The sequence below is a fragment of the Puma concolor genome, chromosome B4 (assembly GCF_028749965.1).
Source record: "Puma concolor isolate L17-30 chromosome B4, mPumCon1.1.hap2, whole genome shotgun sequence".
NCBI lineage: Eukaryota > Metazoa > Chordata > Mammalia > Carnivora > Felidae > Puma > Puma concolor.
Window position 1 is genome coordinate 26,725,700 of NC_141673.1, and position 27,072 is coordinate 26,752,771.

At 48.1% G+C, this 27,072-nt stretch overlaps 1 protein-coding gene across 2 annotated transcripts in view; it reads right to left on the minus strand.

Moving 5' to 3' along the window:
• Positions 1–25,808, minus strand: part of PLXNC1 (plexin C1) — a 149,833-nt gene extending 124,025 nt beyond the window's left edge. Inside the window, exons 1-2 of one of the 2 annotated variants that reach the window (XM_086712644.1) lie at positions 24,327–25,808; positions 3,124–3,264 (exon numbers count right to left, since the gene is read on the minus strand). In XM_086712644.1, coding sequence (XP_086568770.1) covers positions 3,124–3,264; positions 24,327–25,391 — 1,206 coding nt within the window. In that variant the 5' untranslated portion in view covers positions 25,392–25,808. The remainder of the gene's footprint in view (positions 1–3,123; positions 3,265–24,326) is intronic. The other variant, XM_086712643.1, reaches the window with a different exon arrangement.
• Between the last annotated feature and the right edge of the window lie 1,264 nt (positions 25,809–27,072).

A 27,072-nucleotide genomic window follows, 5' to 3' on the forward strand; every position in this document is an offset into this window, starting at 1 on the left:
CAATGTTCGTCTTTTCTAACAGTTCTGGTGACAAGTCTGGCAAGGGAGAAGCTTGAAGTTTCTGAACAAAGGGATTCGGGGATTATCTGTGCCTTCTCAATCATCGACATGGTCCTGGGTCTCGGGACTCTGGGTTATTTCAGGGGTTACATCTGAGAATCTGCACACAGGATACATGGGGGAGTCTTGGGAATTACTGGGCTGTCCAAGGCAGCTTGGCAGGGCTAGGTCAGTTCAAATTCGTCCCTCAAAACTTCCTCCTGAGGGAAGAGACCTTCCTGAGTAAAGCTGGGGGAGGGTTTAACTCCTAAGAAGTTATCATGCCATTGAGGCATTCCCTTCAGTCAGATGGTCTGCCTCCTTCCAGAGCTGGGATCCTTTCTGGAGCTGCTTTTTTTTTTTTTTTTTTTTTTTTAATGTTTATTCACTTTTGAGAGACAGAGAGAGATACAGCATGAGTGGGGAAGGGGCAGAGAGAAAGACGGACACACCATGTGAAGCAGGCTCCAGGCTCTGAGCTGTCAGCATAGAGCCCAATGTGGGGCTCGAACTCACGGATCCTGAGATCATGACCTGAGGTGAAGACTGACCCTTAACCGACTGAGCCACCCAGGTGCCGGTTCCCGGAGCTTCTAAAAACCATGACCCACACCCCAGGAGTATTGGTTCTACTGTCCCCTCCCCTCCATGGATCCCTATCAACATGCTTCCCTTCACCACCACGCCCTGCCCCCCAACCCCAAGAACGCTGAGGGAGTGGTTGTGCATGTCTGGGGCAGAGATCACAAAACTCAGTGGAGCACAGGGGACATTAGTGCAGACTCTGAAGTCACTCCAGGTTCAGATCTCTGCTCTGCCGTGCGTACTTTGGGCAAATCATCCACTTTCTCTGGGCCTCACTTCCCTTATCAGTAAAATGGGATATATCACAGAACTATCTTCCTGAGCCGTGGAGAGGACTCAGTGAGTTAAAACATTTAATGTGACTGGCACAAGGGAAACACCAGACAAATATCAGCCGTCCCAAAACAATAAACCAACCTGCCCTTGTTATTTGAATCCAAAAAACAAACAAACAAACAAACACCAAGGCCACAGGCATGGCTTCTGAAGGTATACCCCATACAGATGCTGAGGAAACCAGACTTTGGTCAGCCACCTCTTTCTCGGTGGCTTAAAGCTGCAGCCTGGCCCCACCCCTCTGGTGTCACAACATCACTAAAAACTGGCCAGTTGTACACAAACTGCTGGGGTGAGCAAACAGGACAGGCGAAACCAGCCTGTCCCATGGGGAACTATTTATAGCCAAGTGTTCTTCACCTCCAACTTACCATGTAACAGTTTGGTTGGCTCAGCTTTGGGGAAACAGTGTTCCTGTCAAAATACTCATCAAAAATATCCTAAATCTGAAGAGATAATTGGTGAGGAGGCCCCGTAAAGATTGATGGCAAATTCCTCTGCCAGGTTAATGGGTCCAATCTGCCGGACCAGGTTGGCCTCGCTTCAGATGTCATCACACGGCACCAAGCCACTTGGGTAGAATGACTGACGGGTGTTTACCTTTCCCCAGGAAATAAAGCTAACACAACAGGAGAGATGATCAATGTATATTTTAAAAGAATGTGTATACAAACAAACTCCCTCCCATATGTTACTGGGTTTCCTCCAAAGAAAACAGATTAAATCAAATGCCTACCAGGCACGCAACACTGTATTAGGCTGTGAGAATTCAGGACCCCCTTCTTGAGAAGCTTAAAATCAAGTTGGGAAGGCAAGACAAACATGAGTGAAAAGGTTGGAGATCAACACGAGGCATCTGTAATGGGCCTACAGAATGGTACAGATAATGAGTGTTTCAGGAGATGAGGGGAAAACGTGATCACTCTGGGCTTTGGAGGCCTCAAAGAGGAGGTGGAGTTTGAGCCGAGCCAAAGCATAGATACATAGGATTCAGTAAAGCATAGGGGGAGAAAAAAAGCAAGCAAGCAAGCAATCCCAGAAGGAGGCACAGTGTGAACAAAGGTAGGCAAACAAGACTACATAACGCACATCGGGGGACAAGCCAAGAGGTTTGGCTAGAGTGCGGGATAAGCGCACAGAAGACAGAATTAGAGACCGTACAGGAGACAAAGGGGTTTTCTGGGTTGTCTAGCACAATCTCATTTTATAGATGAGGAAAGGGAAACTCAGAGAGGTTAGGCGATTCACCTACAGTCACACAGCTAGTTGTCAATGGGAGATCAGTTGAGAAATCAAATCTATTTGTACTCAATTTAGAACCTGGACTGACAGTAAATCAACCGACTACCGGGAGGCAGAGGAAGGTCAGCCTAGGGTGACAGTGCAGTTTCTAGCCATGAATAATGGTGGAGCCCCCCCCGGAGGTATTCAATAAATGCCTGATGAAATTGATAAGATAACCACTATATCACTCCAGACAAGTCATTAGAGGTTCCTGATTTTATTTTCTCCTCCTCCCAACTGCCTCCCCCTTCCTGCCCAGGGAATAAAAATCCCAACTTGTCCAGTGGTATACCCATTCTACAGTGGGGGAAAAATAGTCCTCTGAGATACGAGTCAGGGGGAATCTCAAAGGATCTCAGGTCTCTAACCTCTCCATGGTATGTGTGGGTACAAAGGGCAGAAAACAAAACCCCTCTGTGGGTGTCAAATAGGCTGGAGGGAAGGAACACCTGTTTTTTCTACTTTTTAAGTCTTATAATCCCTCATCTGTTTGAGGTTTGGAGAAGTCAGGTACTTTGTATATTTCCACTACAAAGGAGATAGGAACTAAAAGGTTAAAGGTCTTAGGAAGGTGATCCAGGGTAGGGTGAGGGCCAGACCCCTATTTATCTCACCTAGGCAGCTTATGAGTAAGGAAGGGGAGAATAACTTGGCAGGCTCCTGGGAAGCAAAGTGGCTGGTGCTTTGTTACACGGCTAGGGAGGCTATCACATACGGATTTCTAGAAGTCTCTTTCTGGTAATTTCTGAGGGTCTCTGAACAGTTCACAAAGCAGTTGGTATGAGCTTGTGTATAACCGAGAAACACTAAAAAATAAATTAAAAAGCACAAAATGGATCACTATTAAAATTGACATTGAAGAAGGCACAGAAAACCAACCTTAAGTAACTGGCCATCTCCAGTCCCCAAGAACAAAACAGTCCTGTTCATTACCACGGTGCCATAAACGGATGTCAGGTCGGAATGGATCAAGGTAGATGATGCGATTGGTTGGACTCTTTCAGGTTGCTCCCCTTCTTTCTGAACATGCACACAAACGCACAAATGGAAAAAAAAAAAGATAATTTTTAACAGTGATAATTACTCATGCCCACCTGCGAAGGATCCTACTCGAGCCCCAAATACATTTTCTTAGACAAGATCCCCAGGAGCAACCTCTTATCCCCTTTATGTATGGGATCACCATGCTTGCCCAACCCATGGAAAGCCATTGGTTTCCTATGTATTAACATGCATTGATTTCCAGCAGCGAGCTAGCCATCCATTTAACACTCCCCCAGCTGATACATCAAACCGAATTCACTTTATTGCCAAGGAAAGAGCCCATTGCTGAATTGGGAGGGAGACAGTCTTATGCTTGGCTGTTTGCATGATCCTGCAACAAATTATTTTAGTTAGGGATTGGCTTCTGTGAGGTTAAACAAGCCACTTCCCAAAATGTGAGACAGACAGTCCCATTGGGTGTGACGGCAGACAGGAGGGACTCTGGATTCACCAGACGGATACAATGTAAAGCCCAAAGATAGGATAATTAATTCAGAGGGTAAAAAGGGAAAGATACACTCAAGGCTGGTGGGCAGGACAGAACCACAAAGCTAAAGAGGAACCAAGCAGAAGGACTGGACCCTGATGCTGATGCTCTTGATGAGGAAACAAAAAGCCGAACTCCAACCCGAAGACATTTAAATGGTCTGGAGCATTGAGCACGTATAATCACATGCTTACTCCTGATCATTAAATACAGCCCCTTTTTAAACCCAGGGCAGAGAGAGTGTTGACCAAGATGTCTTTTTCTTTCTTGGTTAAAGGCATAAAGCGCTTCACGCTGCTTCCTGCCTTCAACGACAGGAAACTGAGTTTGTTACACAAATCTCTGGAAGATATGAAGCTAGAACGAGCCGTTACTGTCTGTAGCTACTGAACACAGTGTGATAGCATACTTTATCTGCCAGAGCTCAGTTCCCAATTGTACTAAGGTTTCCAAACCCACATTTCAGTTTTAGCCAATGGGAGAGCTGGCAAACTCCAGTAAGCATCACCGTTAACTCCTCAAATCGCCCTGTTTGGGGAGAGGGGAGGTGAGCAGGGGGAGGCTAAGACTTATTAACTTCATTATATTATTGCTGACAGTGTTTATGTCTTTCAATTTATGTCTTATTAAACATTCATTATTTTTAAACCCACCAAGTTTCATTAACATCTAAAGTAAATGGATTCATGGACTAAATTGATTTCTGAAGCCTTTAAAGTGCCGTCTCTATTTCTTTGTTGAAGTTACGCTGGGGAGAAAAGATAAGCTAGTGAGGATTTCTCCAATGCCGTGATCACTTTTCAAGGGAAAGATGTCATAACCTAAGAGAGAGTGACTTATTTGCATAAAATGTTCCATAGTGAACTCAGTTTAAGAAGATTTTTGGAAAGCCCATTAGAGATTTTTTTTTTTTCCTGTTAGAAGATACTTTTCATGCAGTCGGGGAAGATGAGGAACTGTCCTGTTAAAATCGAAGTTAAGAAAAAAAAATCTCTGTGGGTCTGAGAATCAGAACAATAGATCACTGTTTAGATAAGGATGCCTCATGACTATGAGCAGAAAAAGAAAAATCGGATGACCTTTAGATTGAAAAAAATAACAAAACCACATCACACATCTTGCTTTAAAATAAAACCAGAATTGTTCAAAGTTAGGATCAGCTGACCACTTATTAAATATTTGGTCACTGCAGAGAGGCTAACTCAGAGAATTGGGTGTCATCTACCTGGGCATCTCGAAAGTTCTATTACCACGATCTATGGCTGGAGGACGCCATTCTCCCTCATCCCATGGCACAGAAAAAGTTATGGCTGTAAACTGATTATTCACAAGGACAAATGGGACAGTGTATGCCTACCGCTGGTATACAGTAGGTGGTTAATAACTGCAGCCGTTCTGATTAGCCAAGGACCATGACATGACGCATAGTTTTGCTGAGGTTGGATGGGATATTCTGCTTGTGAAAGACTGGCTCCAAAAAACCAGAAGTGGCTCAAAAGCTGTAAGGGCGCAAAGAAGAAAAGCTGCTTCCAAATTACCATCCCATCTTTTCTAGTGTCCTTCCCTGAGTTCTGACCATTTCTTTTTTTTTTTTTTTTTTCAACGTTTATTTATTTTTTTGGGATAGAGAGAGACAGAGCATGAACGGGGGAGGGGCAGAGAGAGAGGGAGACACAGAATGGGAAACAGGCTCCAGGCTCTGAGCCATCAGCCCAGAGCCTGACGCGGGGCTCGAACTCACGGAGCGCGAGATCGTGACCTGGCTGAAGTCGGACGCTTAACCGACTGCGCCACCCAGGCGCCCCTCTGACCATTTCTTAATAACTAGTTTTCCAAATGAAGTCCTGGATCAGTAGCACAGGTTAGTAGAGCCATGAAATCAATGTTTCTGAACTTGGGAGCTAGTGACATAAACAAACTGCCTGGGACTAGGGAGTTAGAGAGCTTAGGTCTGCGTTCAAGCTCAGTTCGCACCCACTGGGTGGCCCGGGCAGTTTCTTTAACCCTGTTGGAGGGTTAAACTAATAACTAGCTGTGATTAGTAGCACGTACTTACTGTGTGCTACTTGGAGTATTTTATCACCTTACCTAATAGGGATAGTAGAGTGAGCCAGACCTCCTGGATTGAATTCCTGGCTCTGTCACTTTCTAGCTACTTAACGTGGGGCACTTTAACCTCGCTGTGACTCAGTTTCCTCTTCTATACAATGGAAGTGGTGAGAATGACTTCGTACACAAGCCCCAGCAAAGCTTAGGACAGTGCTCGGTGCATGGTAATACACACTCCGTATTTGTTCACATTACTTTTTATTTATTTATTTTGAGAGAGACAGTGCAAGTGGGGGAGGGCCAGAGAGAGAGGGAGACAGAGAATCCCAAGCAGGCTCTACATCACCAGCGTGGAGCCTTATGCAGGGCTTGAACTCACGAACTGCAAGATCATGACCTGAGCCGAAACCGAGAGTCGGACGCTTAACCGACTGAGCCACCGAGGTGCCCCTCATTACCTTATTTTCAAACACGAACAGTGGCCGCCACACTTGAGGCAGTTATTCCCACCTTCTTTGCCACAAAACCCTTATTTGGTTCAGGTAGCAATAAACTCAAGCCTGGACAACTGTGACTGGTCCAAGCCACATGGTTATCCCATTCCCCACTGCCAGAGATCTGCTTTCCTATCCCTTAGAGCTAGAGGTGGCCATGTGGTCCATATTGGGCCGGTGAGATGGAAGAAGTCCACTGGAGGGGCTCCTGGGGACAAATTTCCTCCGTGATAAGAGGAAGCTCTTGAGGAGACCCTGTTCGCCCACTCCCCGTATCTCCTCCCTTTGAAATCTGTTGTGTGAGGCCACTGTGTACGGGGTGGTGGCAGCCACTTTGCTTCCACGAGATTCAAGATGGAGGATGAAAATCAACGTGCTAAAATTGGTGCAGGGGAAAATGAAGGCTCTGGTTTCTTAAGGACACCACGGAGCACAGCTTCCAACCTTTAAGCTTTCTACTAGGTTAACAATAGATGCTATGGCTTAAGCTCCTGTCGGGTTGGCTTTCTGATGTCTGCAACCAAAAGCAAGTCAGCGCAAGAAATGAGAGTCACGTGGGACGCGACACCAGACTCTAGCTTTTCCTCAAGTATGAGGGACCAAGGACTGGCTGGGCGCTCGTTCGTCTCACCACGGAGGACGTTGGCCACAGTTAGGATCGTGTAGCCAATTACAACCGCGGGCCTGGAAGGAAATAGGAAAGAGCAGGCTTGAACCTCACGTAAACTCTGAGGGCTGTTCTAGCTGAATGGAAATGGATTCTTTTGTGCTAGTCACACACAGAAACGGACGAGTCCCTGTGAATGGAAAAAGGGGCCCTCTGAGTGGGTTTCTTATGCTCATTTCAGCGAATGAAAACAAAAGAAAGACAGCCTTCAGAGAAACCTCCTCACAAAAGTGAAGTTAATACCCAGGGAGTCAAGCCGAAAAAGGGGGTGAAATAGTGCAGTCGGCCCCCTGTGTCCAGAGATTATTCTTACTCTTTTTTTTGGCCTATTTTCTATCTTGCCCTTCTCTCCCCTTAGGGCATAATCACTAATGTTGCTCTCAGCCTATTCTGTCTAGTTTATTATGTGTAATTTATTTCTGAATCCCAGCCTCTGCTTGTTCGTCTGTGTGTAACAAGGTTAATGCCTTGTAATGATGCTTTTGCCAGTTCTGCCTTTCATGACAAAATCCAATCTTGATTTAGCTCTAAACCTTGTCTCCCCTTTGGGCTTTCTTGGTTCCCTCAGAGTTGTCATTGTGCTTCTCTGCCGTCTGCCATGTCTAACCATAACGTCATGCCTTCATGCTTTAGCCCTCTCTAGAAGGGAAAGTTTTCCCAGTTTGAGGAAGAAGCTACTTCGTCTCAGCGTTTGGGCTCAAAAAGAGACAAGCTTGGGGGATGCCTGGGGGGCTCAGTCGGTTGAGCACCCGACTTCCGCTCAGGTCATGATTGCACGGTTCGTGAGTTCGAGCCCCGCATTGGGCTCTCTGCTGTCAGCGTAGAGCCTGCTTCAGCTCCCCTGTCCCTTTCTCTCTCTCTGCCCCTCCCTCGCTCACGTGCTTGCTCTGCCTCAAAAATAAATTAAAAAAATTAATTAAAAGAAAAAAGAGAGAGGCTTGAGCTCAATACACCAAAGTGGAACCAAGGCTACTGTGAAGGCATGAGTGCTAGTGTGTGTGTGTGTGTGTGTGTGTGTGTGTGCGTGTGCACGCGCACATATGCACGTATGTGTGTGTGTACAGGTAGTGGGCTTATCACAAGGGGAAACAGCTCGACCTCTCTGCAGCACCCTTATACTACCTTTCATCGACAGTAAACACTCCCTGGGGGTGCCGCACAACTCCAGGGGGCACCAGTCACGTATTCTAGGGTTGAGCGGCACCCTCTGGACTTGGGTAACGCTGAGGCCCTGCTCCCACCCTATGAAAGATGGTTTGATCATCAAGCCTTTGCAGGGTGTTCACAGCCACACTGCAGCTCTTATGGGGACAGCTGCAGGAAATGTGCACAAAAGTGGGGCCTCAAGTGTTAGGGACCCAGCAAGAGTTAAGTCTTTTATTCCCAATGTGCTAAAAAAAAAAACAAAAAAAAAACAAAAAAAACAAAACAAAAAAAAAAAAACTTGCTCCTTTTGGTTTTTCCTTATGGGGCTATGGAAAATACCAACTTCGTGCCTATCAACTACTTATACCTTGATAAAATGGCTCTTGGGCAATTAATTTTGTATCCCGCTCTCCTTTGGCATCCACTTACGTTGAACAGTTTCTTCACCATTTCCCATAACTTACCAGGGGCCCACGTGCAGTTGGGGAATCTTAGTAGGAGCCCTGCACTGAAGTTCTGTGCACGTGCCCAGAGACATGAGCACTCTCTCTCTCCTCCCACTCTATCCCTTACAGGCTGCTTGATTTGGGGAAGCCCCTGAACTTCAATGACCAAATCTATAAAATGAATACAGTAACACATATGCCCAGCCTACTAGCATTGCTGTGAGGCCCACATGAAACTATGCATGTGAAAATAAGAAAACAACCTTTATGAAGCTAGAGAGATGGAAAGAACAATTTTTCACCCAAGATAGTAACTTCATTAGCCACTAGGACTCCTGTTGCTTTTCTGTATTCTTCTAGAGTATGCAGCGTTGCTTGGAGTCTAAGTTTACGGCATCTCTCTGATCATCTGAAGGAAGAATTTATACTGGGGATGCAAATGATCAAAAGGAAAAGTTCAAAGTGTGCATGAGGGATGGAGAAGCAAAGTTTAGGGGAAGAGCCGGACAGCCTCTACACCAGCAAGCATCAGGGAGCGCACAGTGGAACCACAGGAAACAGAGAGCCAAGTTTGAATTTTGCACCTTCCCACTTGCTCTTCCTCCTTCTCTCCTCCCTTCAAGGCCCTCAGTGTCCCTCAGTCTCAAAGCCCTACCCACCAGCAAAGTCCTGCTCTCCAAGATTTAGCCTTCCTTCTTCCTGCTTACACCCTTTCCTCCAGGGAAATCTCCATCTGCTCCCTGTGGCTAATTTCAGTCAATTACTTATGAAAAGAACCTGACTCAAATAATTCACAAAAAGAGATGAACGGCCAACAGTGTGGGGGGAAAAATACATTTTTCTACATTCTTAGAGTTGAAAAGCTCTCAGTCCACTAATGTTTTTCCATGAGGAAGTTACTGGCATTCTGGATGGGATATTTCTTCATTATGGGAGCTGTCCTGCACGATACGAGACTTTTAGCATCCCTGATCCCTGTCCAGAAAAGGCCAATAGTGCCCCCATCCCATCATTTGACGAGTACAAAAGCTCCGTCCCCCACATCTCTACATACCAAATAAACGGAATCATTCTTGAGAGCCACGGCAGTCTATCACAAGGGTTCAGAGTTGCCGGAAAATGATGATCTAGATGTTTCTTGACTCCAACCCTGTTCCTCCCTAGCCTTCCTCATCATGATGAAAGGCACCACCAGTCACCCTCAGCCTCATGCTCTCCACCACTCCCCACAGCCATACATGAAAAATCTCAGCCAGATTCGCCAACAATCTCATCTGTCTTCTCCATCTCCACGGCCTCCACCCAGTCTAAGCAACCTCCATCTTGCTCCTGATCTACTCCAAGAGCCTCCTGGTCTCTCCCTTCCAACCCACAATCTTTCTTTGACCAGCAGTCAGAGTGACCCTTTAAATATAAAATAAGCAGTGTTACTCCCTTGCCTAGAGTTCTTTACTGGCTTCCCATCACACTTAGAACTAAATCCAAGTGCCTCCCCAGATCCTACCCGAGCTCATCACTGCCGACTTCACATTCTACCACCCCTCTCTTCCATTCCACTTCAGGTCCCACAGTGACTTTCCTTCAGACTTTTTAACACGTTACCATATTTCTGCCTCAGGGCCTTTGCACATGCTACTTCTAGTTCCTCACGCTTCATTCCCCTGAGGTTGGGTCTTTCTAATCTTTCAGGTTTCAAATGCAAAGTCACCTCCTTGTGGACACATAACTATAGATCGTTCCATCCTTGTCCCAGTTATTATGAATCCTAGCACTCCACTTTTTTACTTCAAGATTGTTTTAAAATTATATTTGTTATCTGTCTCCCAGTAGACTCTAAGCTCTAACAACAGTTTATCTGATTCCATACTTTGAAGGCGGCATGTACCTAGGCATCTGGTATGTAGTAGGTTGTCAATAAATGTTTATTGAATGCATGAATAAACACATGGATCAATGTTTGAATTCTTTCAGTCAATATCTTACCAGGCAATGTTGGTACATTGCTAAGTAGGTCTAATCATTAGAGAGTTCTTCAGTTGAGCCAAATTTTGTCCTTGTAAACACTGGACCTTGGTTCTGCCTTCAGGAGCAGTACTAAACTACCCCACACCTCCCACTATCATGCATCTCGGCCTTCTCTAAATTTTATATCCATAGTTCATCCACAAGTCGTAAGAGAAAATTTCTGGGTCTCTTGCCGTCTCGGTCTGCAGGCAGTCTACAGAGTCAGTTTACTTAAAATATGGCTCTAACATAGGAACAAAGTACTTTAGGTGTTCTCTGACCAAAAAAGGATAATTGGACTGTTTTTTTTCATTATTAGAACAGCATAATTTATGAACATGGCTTCACACTGGGTTAACTCTTTAAAATAAAAACAGCATAATGGTAGCATGGAAGAACAGAAAGAAGAAATTTAGAGTTTAGAAAATGTGGGTTCAAGTTCAAGCTCTATCACTCATAAGTTGTGAGTCTTAGGCAGATGATTTAACCTGCCCGAGGCTTCTCTCCACCCACCATCACCTGTCTACCTATCTGCCATCCGCCAGCCCAACCATCATTTATGGAGCACTCGCTCTTGACCAAGCGCTTGATCTGCAAAATACAAATGGGAATAAACCCCTCTTATAAAACAAAACCAATGGAATGAGTTTTTGAAAGAAAATCCAGCACTTTACATTTCCTGTCACTGTTTTCGGAAGCATTTAGTGACTGAAATGAATGCTTTGAGGAGGGGTTCCATGGATATCTATAATTCATGGGTACAATTCAGAGAATACATGGAATTGATAAAAACAAATAAATTACAGTTGACCCGTGAACAACACAAGTGGTACGGCCACCAACCCCCTGTGCCAATGAAAATCTGTGTATAACTTTTGACTCCCTCAAGACTTAACTAATAACCTACTGTTGACCCAAAGCCTTAGTCAATTAACACATATTTTGTATGTTATATATACTATATACTGTATTAAGATCAAGTAAGTTAGATGACATTACTCACCATCACGGAAATATAAATCAAAGCCATGATGAGATACCATTTCACACCTGCCAGAATGGCAAAAATTAACACAAGGAACAACAGGTGTTGGCGAGGATGCAGAGAAAGGGGAACCCTCTTGCAGTGTTGGTGGGAATGCAAACTGGTGCTCTGGAGAACAGCATAGAGATTCCTCAAAAAACTAAAAATAGAACTACGTTATGATCCAGCAATTGCATGATTAGGTATGTACCCAAAGGATACAAAAATACATATTTGAAGGGATACATGCACCCCAATGTTTATAGCAGCACTATCAACAATAGCCAAACTATAGAGAGAGCCCAAATGTTTTGATGAATGATAATGGATGAATGGATGGATAAAGAAGATGTGGTGTGTGTGTGTGTGTGTGTATATACACACATATACACATATATATGCATGTAATGGAATATTACTCATCCATCAAAGAATAAAATCTTGCCATTTGAAACGACGTGGATGGAGCTAGAATTATGCTAAGCAAAATAAATCAATCAGAAGGACAAATACCATATGATTTCACTCATGTGGAATTTAAGAAACAAAACAGATGAACACATGGGAGGGTGGGGGGAAAGAAAAGAGAGGGAAACAAGCCACAAGAGACTCTTAATGATAGAGAACAAATTGAAGGTTGATGGAGGGGAAGTGGGGGGGGGGGATGGGCTGGATAGGTACTAAGAAGGGCACTTGTGATGAGCACTGGGTGTCGCATGATGAATCACTCAATTCTACTCTTGAAACCAATATTGCACTGTATGTTAACTAAAACTTAAATTAAAAAAAGATAAAGTAAGCTAGAGAAAAGAAAACATTATTTAAAAAATCATAAGGAAAAACGTTTATGTTTATTTACCAAAAAAAAAATCCAAGTAGACCTGCATAGTTCAATCCTGTGTTGTTCAAGGGTCAACTGTATTTTAGCTAACTCCAACTGAAATGTAGCATTTCCTTTAATTATGAATGCAGGACACAGTATTTTTTTTTTCAATATATGAAGTTTATTGTCAAATTGGTTTCCATACAACACCCAGTGCTCATCCCAAAAGGTGCCCTCAATACCCATCACCCACCCTCCCCTCCCTCCCACCCCCCATCAACCCTCAGTTTGTTCTCAGTTTTTAAGAGTCTCTTATGCTTTGGCTCTCTTCCACTCTAACCTTTTTTTTTTCCTTCCCCTCCCCCATGGGTTTCTGTTAAGTTTCTCAGGATCCACTAAGAGTGAACACATATGGTATCTGTCTTTCTCTGTATGGCTTATTTCACTTAGCATAATACCCTCCAGTTCCATCCATGTTGCTACAAAGGGCCATATTTCATTCTTTCTCATTGCCACGTAGTACTCCATTGTGTATATAAACCACAATTTTATTATCCATTCATCAGTTGATGGACATTTAGGCTCTTTCCATAATTTGGCTATTGTTGAAAGTGCTGCTATAAACATTGGGGTACAAGCACCCCTATGCATCTGTACTCCTGTATCCCGTGGGTAAATTCCTAGCAGTGCTATTGCTGGGTCATAGGGCAGGTCTATTTTTAATTTTTTGAGGAACCTCCACACTGTTTTCCAGAGTGGCTGCACCAATTTGCATTCCCACCAACAGTGCAAGAGGGTTCCCGTTTCTCCACATCCTCTCCAGCATCTATTTGCTCCTGATTTGTTCATTTTGGCCACTCTGACTGGCATGAGGTGATATCTGAGTGTGGCTTTGATTTGTATTTCCCTGATGAGGAGCGACGTTGAGCATCTTTTCATGTGCCTAGGACACAGTAGTATTAATTGAACCTGTGACTTCGTCACCAAAAGAAATCAGATATATCCATATCATTTTATAGTTATTCAGCGATCTCAAAATATCATTTATGCTCATCTCTACTTTGAAATTATGGTAGTTACTGACGCTAGATCTTGCTATTTAGTGTGTTGAGATATATTACTATACCTCAAATTGAAAAACACCATTTGAGATATCTTTGTATCAATAAAATCGGTTCATGTTGTAATTCTCTGTTTTATGCATCTAAAGCCATTGTTCTGAGAAGAATCTACATGCTTCACAGAAGTCCACAGCACATGGGCTCCATGGGAGGGAGGAGCCCTTGGGGTAGAGGACACGGAGATATTGCTATACACAGGAGGTCTCGAGGACACCTACAACTGCTGACTGCTCGGGGCCACGTACCCTTCCTGGTGCCTCAGAGAAGAAGGGTCAGCACTTGGAATACGACTCTTAAGACTGGTCACTGATGAAAAAGGAGCCTCAGGAAGATGTCAATGAGCAATGATTAGGAACAGCTGGTGTGTTCGAGAATCTGCTTCTCTAGCGGACTCTTCCAAGACCAGGTTGACGGGGGGGGGGGGGGGGGGGGGGGGGGGACAACAAGGGAAATGCCCTTCCCTCTGGGCCACCTGGCTTCCTATCAACATAGCTCCAGTGTCACCCCCTCCCGGAAATTCTTAGCTCACTGTGCTATAATCATCATCTTCTCCACCAAATGGAGAACACTTGGTCAGTTTGATGAACATTTATGGAGGGCCCACTGGGTGTGAGACGGTCTTATGATGCTTGGGAGACAGACCCAGTCACACCCCTCAAGGCACACACAGTCCAAATAGCACTGCGTTGAGCCCCAAACAGAGCCTCGCACATCCCCAATCCCTAATTTCACTGCCAACTGCCTGCTTGGTGGCTCCTCCTGGGTGTCCCATAGGCATCTCAAAACCAACACAGAATTGTCTTCTAACTGGTCACTGAAACCTCTCTGTTCCTACCTCTTAGAAAGCTGTTTCCTTTTATGTGTCCTCTCCACTGTCACTGCCACCAGCTGGGTTCAGGTTGTCCACACTCCTCAGTTGGTAATCCACAGAATCCCACGGGATTCTCTCCATATTCACCATCAGCCCTCCAGACCAAGGCGACATCATCTCCTGCCCAGACGACTTCAGGAGCCTACTGCAGGTCTCCCTGCTTCCACCAGTGCCAACCTCCCATCCATGCCCCACAGAATGGCCATTCTCTAGGGGTTCAAACCCAATCACTTCACTGCCCTGCCCAGGCCCCTCCATGCTTTGAGGAGAAAATATCCTCTCCGGGTGCCTGGGTGGCTCAGTCCGTTAAGCATCAGACTCTTGGTTTCAGCTCATGATCTCACAGTTTGTGAGTTCCAGCCCCATGTGGGGCTCTATGCTGACAGTGCAGAGATTCTGTCTCTCTCTCTCTCTCTCTCTGTCCCTTGCTCTCACTTGCTTTCTCTCAAAAATATAGACTAAAAAAAAAAAAAAAAGAATACAATATCCTCTCCTTCCCGTAGCCTGTGAGGCCTACAGGATCCCGCTGCTGCCGTCTTCTCCGGCCTCCTCCCCTCTCCTCTTCCCTCACCACCTCCCCAGGACTCAACCACGCTACCCTCGTTCTTCAAGCCGACCAAGCCATTCCCCTCTGGGCTCTCCAGGGTGCTAGGAGTGTTTGCAGCCCAGTTCTCCACAGGGGTATCTACAACCGTCCCTTCTCATCTTCCTGGTGTCCCCTCAGCCTCCTTAAAGAGAACCTTCCCCAACACCTGCTTAGCTCATATGCAGTCCTAATCTCTGCCTGTGCCTCGGTTTCCTCGTCTGTAAAATGGAAGTAATAATATTACCCACCTCATCAATTGTGGTGAGGATTCAAGGAGTTAATATTCTATTAATATTATAAAATGCTTAGAACACTGGGTACACAGTAGGTGCTCTATAGGTGCTATCGTTTTAATATAAAAAGAACTTCTTTACTTGCTACATGTTGTCTATTCTACTTACCAGTGTCAAATATTTTCACACAGTGCTAGGCATACAATAGAGACTCAAGAAATCATTCGTTTGAACCAGTGAGTGTCCTTCTCATCAGCTGTTTTGCCTCTCCATTCTTCTGCGTGCTCAGTGTGGAACACCATCAGATCATGTCTGCATGTTGTCCGCTCCTGTCCTCCACTAGCCGCAGCCATGGTTTTCACACCCTGTTCAGCAGAATCCTACAAGTTCCTTTGAGATGCCTCAGGGACAGGCATGGGGGTGGGGTACGCAGGCTGCAGGGAACCTCCCGACCCCTGCCGCATGCTGTGTCCCAGCACCTGGCCATCGGTCTCACCCAGAACAGCAGGTCAATGATGAGATGCCAACCTTTTTCTCGTATAAAGCTCCTGGGGAAGATTTATGGTAAAGACCAGGTTTGGAAAGTCTGAAAACGACCCACCATCAGGATAAAATCCAGCCGTCTTGGCCTGTCTCATTAAGCCTGCGGCCATCTGGCCCTGCACACTTGTTTCTGGACACTCCCCAGCCAGGGTGAGCTACCTGCGGCTCACAAGCTTATTCAACATCCTGCTTGTGCCCAAACGCCCTTCCCTGCCTCCTCCACTTGGCTTCAAGACACAACTCCGGCATCACCTCTCTGAAGCCCGAGTTTGACGCTCCCTCCAGGGGCTCCCACAGCTTCTTTTTGCCACCTCTCTCACCACATCTCCTGGCATTGGGAAGGTTTGTTTCACACTCACCCTCTGCATAATGGCGGGACGGGCAACTACCACCTGGGGACCAAATCTGGCCACTGCCCATTTTCATTTGTTTGTTTGTTTTAATGGCCCAGGGGCTAAGAATGGTTTTTTTCCATTTCTAAATGGCTGAGGTGGGTGGGGAATGAAAAGAAGACTATTTCATAAGCGAATATTATATGAAATTCAGATTTCAGTGTGCATCACTTTACTGGAACACTGTCCCATTTGTTTCTATGTATAGTCTATGGTTGTTTTCACACGATAGCAGCAGAGTTGAGCAAATGCATCAGAGACTGTGTGGCAGGTGCAGCCTAAGGTATTGACGATTTGACCTTTGCAGGAGAGGTGTGCTGACCTCTGCATGACAGCATTGGCCAGGGTAGTGAGGCTGGGATTCCTGGGGTCAAATCCCCATAACTCCTCCAAGGAGAACGGTATCTGTAACGATTAGGTGGACAAACCAGTATGAAACTCAACCACAGATTGTGGGGAAGAAAAGGTCGCAATTCTACTGAGTTCTGTGACAGTATGAAAATTAGCACTTCCATCAAAATAGAAAATTAAAACTAAAAAAACTATGAGCACATTTCACAAGAAGCGAAGCAAAAAACTGAATACTACCACGTTCCCGCTCCCACAAACAGGTCAGACCCGTAACGCCTCCAAATTGCCCGCCCCCACCCCCCACCCCCCCCACAGACTGTGGGATTTCTCAGAGCAGACCTCAGTCTTTATCAGCTATGTGCCACACCACATGTTCAGGGAAGACAGAGAACATCAAGAAGCTTAAAGGGAGACAGAGATGGTGCCACGCTGCTGTCGTCAACATGGAGGTCATGATGCGGCCCTTTCACCATTCCTTTCTCAGGGAATCTGCCCACTGGGCCTTCTGGGGGCCATGTTGATCCCCTTCTTCTGACTGGACCAAGGGGCAGTATATCCCCCGAGGGCAAGAAATTCCTACTCTGAATGAGGGCTCTGATCGGACGTGAAAAGTTGAGTTGGACCCCAACGCTTTCTCTTTCTTGGTCATTTGAATAAATAACACAGAAAGGTGTTGCCACTGAGTAGCCGATACAGAGGGTTAAATACCATCAAGAGGCGGAGTGGGTATTAAAGCAGTCTGTAGCATTCGGATGGAGGGTGCGAGGGGCAGATGTTTGAGGAAAAGGAGGCCATCTGGTAGCAGGACAGAGGGAAGTGGCCGTGCTAAGTCATGCTGACAGTGAAACCTCAGAATGAGCCTCTATCACCTCCTGCCGCTGAGCTTCTGCCAGGTGCCTTGGGTCCAGAACCTCCTTCCAATTCCAAGGAAAGCCCATCCTATTTGCTATTAATCATGATGATGGTGATGACAGTAAATGCATACGTAGCATTTACTATGGGTCAGGTAGTGTTAATCCAAGACATATCAACTCCTTAATCCAGGCAATAACCCTATGAAGCAAATACGATGCCTCTATATAGACAAAGAAACCGAGACACAGAAAGGTTACATAATTTGCTTAAGGTCCCAAACTCATACGCAGCAGCCTTGGTCCCAACTGACCTGGCTCCACAGCCGGTGCATGTAACCACTTCGCAGTACTGCTCCTATTCCTAGATTTCCACATAATTCCACATAGTTCTTTCCACTAAGACCCCCATCCCCTTATTTGAGCTGAAGCGGATGTTTCTTTCATGCAACCGACTCTGCCTAACATAGAAATTCCTACCAGGATTGAAGCTATAAAGAGTAGATCCTCAGAGAATTTCAATATGGACGTTTCGACAGTGGAACTGGTTCTGATGTACAGCAGGGTGGAAGATTCTAGAAATCCCCACCACATTCTGGAATGAAATGCAAACAAACTGCTATATACAAGAGTGATGGAGCTAATTAATCTGTGACCTTTAGGTTCTTGAGACTCAGACTACAAGCCCCCAAATGGAAAGGTTTTAGAAGGTTTTCTAGGTATTTGCTTTGAGCAATTAGAAGAGTAGGAGGTGTATAACAGACACATGAAAAGATGCTCAACATCACTCACGACCAGGGAAATGCAAATCAAAACCACAGCGATATATCCCCTCACAGCTGTCAGAATGGCTAAAATCAAAAACACAACAAACAACAGGTGTTGGCGAGGATGTGGAGAAAGAGGAAACTTGGTACACTGTTGGTGGGAATGCGAATGGATGCAGCCACTGTGGAAAACAGTAGGAAGGTTTCCCAAAAAGTCAAAAATAGAATTGCCATATGATCCAGTAATTCTACTGGAATACTGGGTATTTACCCTAAGGAAATGAAAATACTAATTTGAGAAGGTATATGCACTCCTGTGTTTACTGCAGCATTATTTACACTGTCCAAGATATGGAAGCAAGCCCTGGGGCCATTGATAGAAGAATGGATACAGAAGATGTGGTACATATACAATGGAACATTACTCAGCTATTAAAAAAAGGATGAGACCTGGTAGTGGCCAGCAGGGAGGTAGGTTGGGGGATGGGTGAAATAGATAAAAGGGATTAAGAGGTACAGACTTCTAGTTACAAAATAAGTCATGGAGATGAAAAGCACAGCATAGGCCATATAGTCAATAATACTATAACAACATTGCATGGCAACAGAGGGTGATTACGTTTATTGTGGTATTCACTAACGTGTGGAATTGTCAAATCAATGTTGGACACCTGAAAATAATATAATGCTACGTTAATCATCCCTCAATAAGAAAAGCATAAGGAATATAAGGGTAGTGGAATGAGCTGGTCACTTTATGCGGCCCTAAGTAAAACTGCAACAGAAAAAATAGGACAGGTTCTTACTCCAGGTGCCTCCGCCAGAAGACAAGGAAAATTGTGTCACCTTACCACAGTGGTTCTGAAACCTGAGTGTGAATTAGCATCGCCTGGAGGGCTTGTTAAAACAGATTGCCAATCCTGTCCCCAGTTTCTGATTTAGTTAGTCTGATGTGGGGCCCAAGAATGTGCATTTCTAGCAAATTCCCAGGTGATGCTGATGCTACTGGTTCGGACACTATACTTTGAGAACCATTGCTCTGTAACACAAAGCCCCTTCCTCCTGTCACTGAAAGGCATGATCACAGATGTTATTACGTTTTACCATAGAAGTGCCAACCACGCTGGGTTTCTATGGTCAAAGTTGCAGACTGATAAGAGCAGAGGAAGGGCTATTCCAATAAATGGGGTTTTCTGGGAAGAGCTGGAGGGGTGAAGGATCTCTGATAGCTTAGGACTAGGAAAGAGAGGGGCCCTGATGCACACATTAAGAAAAAGCCAATGGCTGGAGTGCCTGGGTGACTTAGTCGGGTAAGTGTCCAACTTCAGCTCAGGTCATGATCTCATGGTTCATGGGTTTGAGCCCCCCGTCTGGCTCTGTGCTGACAGCTCAGCGCCTGGAGCCTGCTTCGGATTCTGGGTCTCCCTCTCTCGTGCTCGCTCACTCTCTTTCTCTCTCAAAAATGAACATTAAAAAATTTAAAAAAGAAAAGACAAAGCCAATAGTTAAGGGAGTATGAAGTGGCCAGACTGAAGAAAATGTTGCTGCTAAGCACAGAAAACATTTCCAACATGATGCTCCGAGACCCTGCATTTATTAATTCCACAAATATTTCTCAAGCCCCAATGACATGTCAGGTACCATATGCTAGGTACTCCGGGTTCAACAGAGAACAAACGGTTACACGTTCCTGACCTTCTGGGGCTTACATTTTAACCGTGGCTGCTAATAAAGACCAGAGTGCCTGTAACCCAGACTTAACAGGCTGAGATCTCGGGATTCAGGACATGAGCTACGTCGTGTCCGGGAGCAGCCCCCGGAGGCCTTGTTGGTTTCTCGGACGTCGTTTGTGAGTCTGAATATAAAGAATGCCAAAGCGGTCTAGAATATAAAGAATGACAGCTAAGGAGCTAATACCCCCCCGGGGTCTGAACTTTTGGTCATTCAGTCTGAAAATCCAGAAACTCAGTTCACAGTCAAGGGTCCTCTGTCCTATCGTGTCTTATGTCCACAAACAGCTGATCTTATCAGAGCAGTTGCAAGGGCCTGGCTTGCTCCATGCGTGTTAGGATTGACTACACGACCCAACATCCGCGGTGCTGGACTACCCATGGCAGTGATTTACAAGCTCAGGTCCACAAGCCAGACCACCCAGGTCCTAAATCTTCAGCCATTTAGCAGCTGTGGAACTGAACCAAAACTCTCCAGGCTTCAATTTTCTCACCTATAAAATCATAATAATAACTACAGCTCTTGCCCCATTGGGAGACTGTGAAAATCAACTGAAAACAAGGCATGTAAAGCGCTTAGCACAAAGCCTGGCCATCGTAACTACCCAGGAGATAGTAGCTATGATTGCTTCCCATCCCCCCCCCCCCAACCGGGTGTTGGGTTTATTTAAATCTACCCCTGCATTTCAGATGCGTGTACAGGGGTAAAATTCACCATCTCGTCTACAAATTGCAACATGGCTAGACAGGATCGTCACAGAAACTACAGGGAGGAATAAACATCACAGGAAGACTGTGGATTTTGAGGTCAAGAGGCAACGCACCAGGTTGCATTGCTGAGTGGTCGTGGGACATCTCTTCTGCACGTGATGGCTAGAAGTATCTCGTGTTACCATCTGCTGGAGAGCATGCGAGTGTTTTGTGGTTGTCTGTGTGACAGCTAAATTATATCAGGCTTTGGAATTACGTCTGGAGGAAGGGGTGTGTCTCCCCACAAGGGGTAGAATGAACTACAAAAGTCAGTCCTATTAGCCGACAGTATGAAAAACAAAACAAAAACCACACTACCCTCGGTGTCCATACGAGGAGTGGCCGACCATGTTTAGACCACAAGCAACTCCAGGACCCAAATATGGCAGCCAAGTACCTGTAGAACAAGCAGACTTGAAAACTTGGGTACACTTTTCTAGGAGTACATTGGTGTGCCAGGGACAGCAGGAGTTCAGAGGGGGAGGAAGTTAATTCATTTGTACAGAATTTAAAGCATTTACTATGTTTTTAAATATGTTAACCCAAGCACACAGAGAGGTTATGGAACAGAATGAAAAAAAAAAATCACATAAAGTTTTAGAACACTTCAAAGGGCAGCCTCCAGCCTCAACCCCCCCCCATGGTAGGGGAGGCTGGTTGCTTCCTTTGTAATTAGGACTTTCAAGGGAAAGTTTGAAAAGCACTCGAGTGGTGGAAAGAATACAGAAGTAGACATTTCAAGACTCGAGTTTGAGCTGGGAGGCTCAGACGCTTGTTTTGTTACCTTGAGCAAGTGACCCAACTGATCTTGGGCTTCCTCATCAGGTAAATGGGAACGTTCCTCACTCATTGCACAAGCACCTCGTAAATTCATCCTTAGCAGGAGAAGCAACTGACTTAAGAGGAGAAAACACAACCCAGTCGCTCCTGTCACTCTGCTCCCCGTGGTTGATTGAAGATGGAAAATAAGAGAGAGCCATCTAGTAGTAGAGGAGAAGGCAGCAAATCCAGCCACTCAGGCCTCACTGCCTGTGGATTACTGTTAAAATTACTGTGTCTGCTCTGCAGAATTGCTGTTGGAATCTATTGAGGCTCCCTCTAGAGTGTTTCAAGTCAGTCTCTTGTTTTAGGCACCTATAATTCAGCATGCCTTTTCCAAAATACATTCAAAACCTGAAAATGAAATGCACAGCCAAGGCAAGCAAATAACATCATTGTTCTGAGTGACAACCAGGGGCACTCTGATCCTATGACCCCATTAAATGGGGCTGCAACCTGCCATTGTCCTTTCAGTGGCAAAATCAGGAGCGCCCAGCACAGAGCATTGCTTACACTGGCAGGCGTCAAACAAATATTTGTTGAACTGAGTATCTTATCTGCCTATTTGATAGGTTAGAAAAATTGTCAGCTTTTTCATCAAAACTACCTTCCTTCCCCCCCCCCCATTCAAACCCCTCTTGAAATTCACTTCCATTAAGGCTTTTGTAATGCATACTAGCAGCAAGGAATTTACTGAAATGAAAAAATAAATGCAAAACTCCAAGCTCCCACCTGTGCAGCCATGACATGCTATTGTTTGAAGCAGAGTATATTATTTAACTTGGATGACAAGCTCAGGAGGTAGGGACCCTGTCTTTCAGAACACCCTGCTCTGAGCACACTGGGAGTTCTTGATAAGCAGCAGCAAGAAATGCTGCGGAGGGACCTCTTTTAATTATTTATTTTTCCAACCCCAGATTTTTGGCTGCAGGTTTTTACCCCTGGCTTGATTTCCAAGGGAACCTCTCTCCCGGAAGCTCCCACGAAGATGGGTAAACAGCGCTCTGACCCACCCCCTTCCCTCCTCATCCCAGAGCAACTAGGAAGACCTGACCACCCCAAAATGTGGATTGTGAGCGAGTGCACTCAGGATGTCTGCTGGGTTTGGAAGGGAACTAAGTCCTCCAGGACCCAACGGGTAGAGAGAGGCAGTCAAGAGAAATGTTTTGGCTCCACACATCTACACAGCTGTCAGATGGCAAAGCTCGGACTTCCACTGTTATTACCTGCTGTGGGCCTCTGAGCTGTCTTGTCATTAACCCCAGAGACCAAGTATGCCTGAAGCTTGGCACTAAGTAACGTCTGGGGGGCGGAGGGGCGGGTATGTTCAAGTCTTTCAACAGAGGAGTAGAAGGAAATGGTTTCTGCCAAACTGGAGCTCTCAGATTATAAAGCTCTCATGAAAATAGATGTTGAATATATGTGTATGGCAAGATGAAGGCATTCAGGGAGCATCATTTGTTATCTATGCTTAAAAAAATTATACCAGTAACTAAAGAAAGGCATTATGTGTGTGTCCCAGCACACAACCGACAGGCAAGGAGGGAGAAAAGCAAATGACCATCTAAGGAGCCTTGCAAAAGACCTCAGTTTTTTTTCTCCCTGAATAATAGGACTTAATATTTGGTGAGATGTGCTTTTCAGAGACAGGGGTGGGGGGGTGGTGGGGGTGAGAGTGTCTTTCCCTACATATAGTAACATACCTTAGAGCCAGGGCTCTCCTGTGTGCTTATGCAACAATGTATCAATACAACACATTTTCCAAGTGGAGACTTCTCCCCTTCCTCTCTGACGCATTTTATACCAAAACAATGGCAACACCTGTAGCCGTTAATTTCTGCTCTTTGATTTCTGTCCAGTTATAAAGGAGGCTCTCAGCAGGCTCCCCTCTCAGGAGCCATATGTGGAGTCGATGTGCCAGCAGCCTTGGAAGGAAACCAGCCTCTGAGAAGTGCACAATGGCTCCATAATCCCCATCAACTGGACCCTCTTGAACCGCGGCTTTATTTTCCAGTCAAAGAGCTGCCAATCTCCAGAGTCAAGCTGGGGCTGCCCTGAGAACCCAGGGGAAACCTGTGCTCTTACTGGTTGGACACAACACAAGGGTGGTGCTTCTGCGCCCCACAGTCTCCACCGGCAACGTGGAGCCCAGAAGCTGCCTGTAGCACCCCAACATCTTTCCTTGCTTCCCTCCCGGCTGAAGCTTTCATCCACAAAGCCACCTCAACCTCCCCTGCCTCTCCCCCCAGAGACCACAGTGCCCCCACGGCAGAGCCACAGCCTCCCGCCCGCCCTGGCACTAGGTCAGGCTGACGGTTCCGTTCCACCCAGCGTGGGCCGCTTTTCCAGGCCAGCACTGACCCAGGTTGAGCAGGCTACCAACTCTTCAGACCACATCACATGTGTTGCGGGGAGGGGGGTGCGCAACGGCTGGGGTGTGGCAGCATGCCTTTTGGGTTCACCGACTTCTCTGCCCAGGGCGCTGTGTTTGGCAACCGAGTTGAGAAGGGTCAAGCCACACGCCTGCTAACACCCGTACACCTGGGGAGGCGATTAGGGAAGGGAGCGTAGGCTGCCTGCGGCGGCTCAGCCCCAAACAAGCGTCGTTTGGACAGAGAAGGATGACACTGGGATACAGTCACTAGAGTTTTAAGCCAAACTCCTACCTTCTCCACCTCGCCGTTTACGCTCCCTCTGGGGACCTCTGGCTGTGCTCTAGAGCAGCCGAAGGTCTCCGAGACCCCGTGAAAACGGCTCGCTGGCCGCCAGCCGGCCGTGTGAATCCCAGACCTGGTAAAGGGCAACCTGGTCTCCCTCCCGCTCGCCCTTGGCGGCGGCTCCCCACCGGGAGCACTCCCCTCGGCGTCCCGGCGGCAGGACTTACGCAGTTTTGCTCGGCCGTCTGGAAGTCCCAGGAGCAGCTCTTGGCGCGCTCCTGGATCTCACTCATCCTGAAGAGGCAGAGTGCCGTGGTGGCGGGGGAGCGCTTCTCCTGGCCCTCGCCGGTGGCCGCGCTGAACACACCCGCCCAGACGCCCAGGGCCTCCACCAGGCTGGAGGAGAGGAGCAGGCGCCGGCCGTCGGGGTGGCCGTGGCCGCAGTCGAGGGCCGCCTGGCCCTGGAACTGCAGCACCTTGGCGCTCTGCGCGATGCGCACCATGCTGGGCCAGCCGGTGGCGGCGCCGCTCGTATAGTTGTAGGGATAGTAGGGGAAGTAGACGCTGCCGTTCCAGAGAAAGGCGTCCACGAAGTGCAGGCTGCCCGCGCCCCCGCGCAGCTTGAGGCGGCCCAGCTCCTCCGTGGCCAGGCTGCGTCCCTCCGTGTCCTTGAGGGCGATGGCGGTGTCGCGGTCGGACGCCGCCGGATTGCAGCGGCTCGCGGTCTCGGGCTCCGGCAGCACGTAGGTGGCGGCCACTGCCAGGTACCAGCGGTTCTGGTCCCCCGCGCGGTACACAACGCCGGCCGTCGAGCCCTGCGGGTGACAGGACACCACCTCGGTGCCGTTGCGCAGGGAGCTGTGGCTCAGGTTGCCCAGGAGCCGCACCTCGCAGGCGCCTCGGTCGAAGGTCCAGCCGGTGAGCAGCAGCCCCTGGAGGTCGGCCGCCCCCTCGCTGTAGGGCAGCAGCAGCTTGCTGAAGCTACTCCCCGGCCGGGGCCGCGCGGGGGGCGCCAGCGAGACGGGCTCCGTGCAGTTGCCCGCCTGGTCCCGGTACAGGCGCGAGAGCCTGTGCTCCAGGCTGTAGTCCAGCTGGTCCAGGCAGCTGCCGCTCGCCACGAACACGCCGTCCGCCCGGCTCGCCGCGATGGCTCCGATGGCTTGCTCCGACCGCCACACGGGCTCGTCCGCGCCCCGGCTCGGCGCCGCCAGCGCCAGCAGATAGGCGAGCAGGGGCAGCGGCGCGGCGGGGCGCGGGGGGCGCGGCGGTGCCTTCCTCCGGGAGACCTCCATGGGGCTGGGGGGGCCGCCCCCGGGCAGGGCGCGCGGCGGCGACGGCGACTCAGGCGCGCGGCGACGGAGACGCGGGCGGCGGCGGCGGCGGCTCCTGCGCGCGCTCGGGCTCCCGCGGCCGCCCCATCCCCGCGGCTCACCCGGGAAGGAGAGCAGGGAGGGCGGCACGCGGCGGGGTCGCTCCGGCAGCCTGTGCGGCGGCGGTGGCGGCGGCGGCGGCAAGCCCTGCGCGCTCCGGCGCCGCTTCCTCCTCGCCCTCCTTCTCCGGAGAGTTCCTCTGTGCAGCGCTGGCGCTCGCGGGGAGGCGCGGAGGGTAAGGGAGGGGACGGGCGGAGGGGAGCGAGGCAGGCGGGGAGGGCTGGAGAGGTTGGGTGCGCTTGTGCGTTTCACTTTCCCATTGTGAAAGTGGGATGCAACTGGCCCCCTTCCTCATCCTCTTCCTCCTCCGCCCTCCGCCTCCTGCCCGCCCGCCCTCCCTCCACGCCCATCTCCCCTCCCCTCTTGATTCGGTGAGATAGGGAGGAGGAAGGTCTCGTAATTTGGGTTACTGTGTAGGTGGCCTCTTTCATCTATTCATAACAAAGCTGAGCAGCCTGCTGTTGCCGCCGCGGCCGCCACCATCGCCCCTTGGCTCTCCCGGGGCTCCCGGGGCGCGCTAGCAGTACGCCGAGCGGGCTCCCGCGCCCGCCCGTCCGCCCGCGGGGCTGCTCCAACGCTCGGGTTTTGTTTACGAGAGCAGCCTGGGGATACGCAATGCACGGGGAGCCAGAACCCAGGGCGCCGAGGGTTTGCAGCTGAGGCCCAGGGCTCAGGCCACAGGGAGGCTGCGGGGAGGCTGACAGGTGTGGAGCGGCGGGAGGGAGGCCCAGGGGAGGCGCGCGGGAGACGTGGACGAGCCGGGGAGGCTCAGGGGACCAAGGCGTCCCTGCCACAGCGGTTGGGTTTCCCCTGGTCACAGGAGTGAGGTGAGGAAAAGGCAGGCGCCAAGACTCCGCTTCTGGACAATCCCCGGGGCCAGAGCTCCCATATTTGAAAAGGTTCTCTCATCTCCCTTGGCAACGGAGTCCCAGGCTCTCAGACCTAGTGCTTAGAAAGTTCTACTCACCATCTAACCGTAATGATCCTTGCTAACGTTTATTGAGCACTTACTGTGTGCCGGGTGCTGTTCCAAATTTACCACATGGACTAAGACTCATTTAATACCCTAATAACCCTTTTAATTAGTGACTGTTATTATCACTCCCGTTTAGCAGTGAGAATGATCATGGAGAGGTTATGGAATTCCGCCGGGGTCCTAATGCTGGTTTGACAGTGGAGGTGAGATTCGAATCCCTATCTAGCTCCAGGGCCCTTCCTTTACCATCCCGCCCTAGCCGAGCGCCACCTGTGGCCCATTCGATACCGCTGCGAGATCATCCTCCGCAGGTGAGAACTGAAAAGGTCCCCAAGTTAAGTGCTCCAACCTGCCCTGCCCAGCCCAGCCTTCTAATCTTAGAGCCAGGTACCCTATTTCCCTAGAGGCTCTCCCTGTGTCTCATCCTTTCCCACTTCTTTTCTTTGGACCCTCCGAGGTCTCCCCACCTCACCCAGGGGTGCCTCCAAAGCCAGCAAGAATTTGTGAAGCATGGCGAATGTCTGAATCATTGCACACCTGGGTGTCCGTTCATGATTTCGCAGGAGG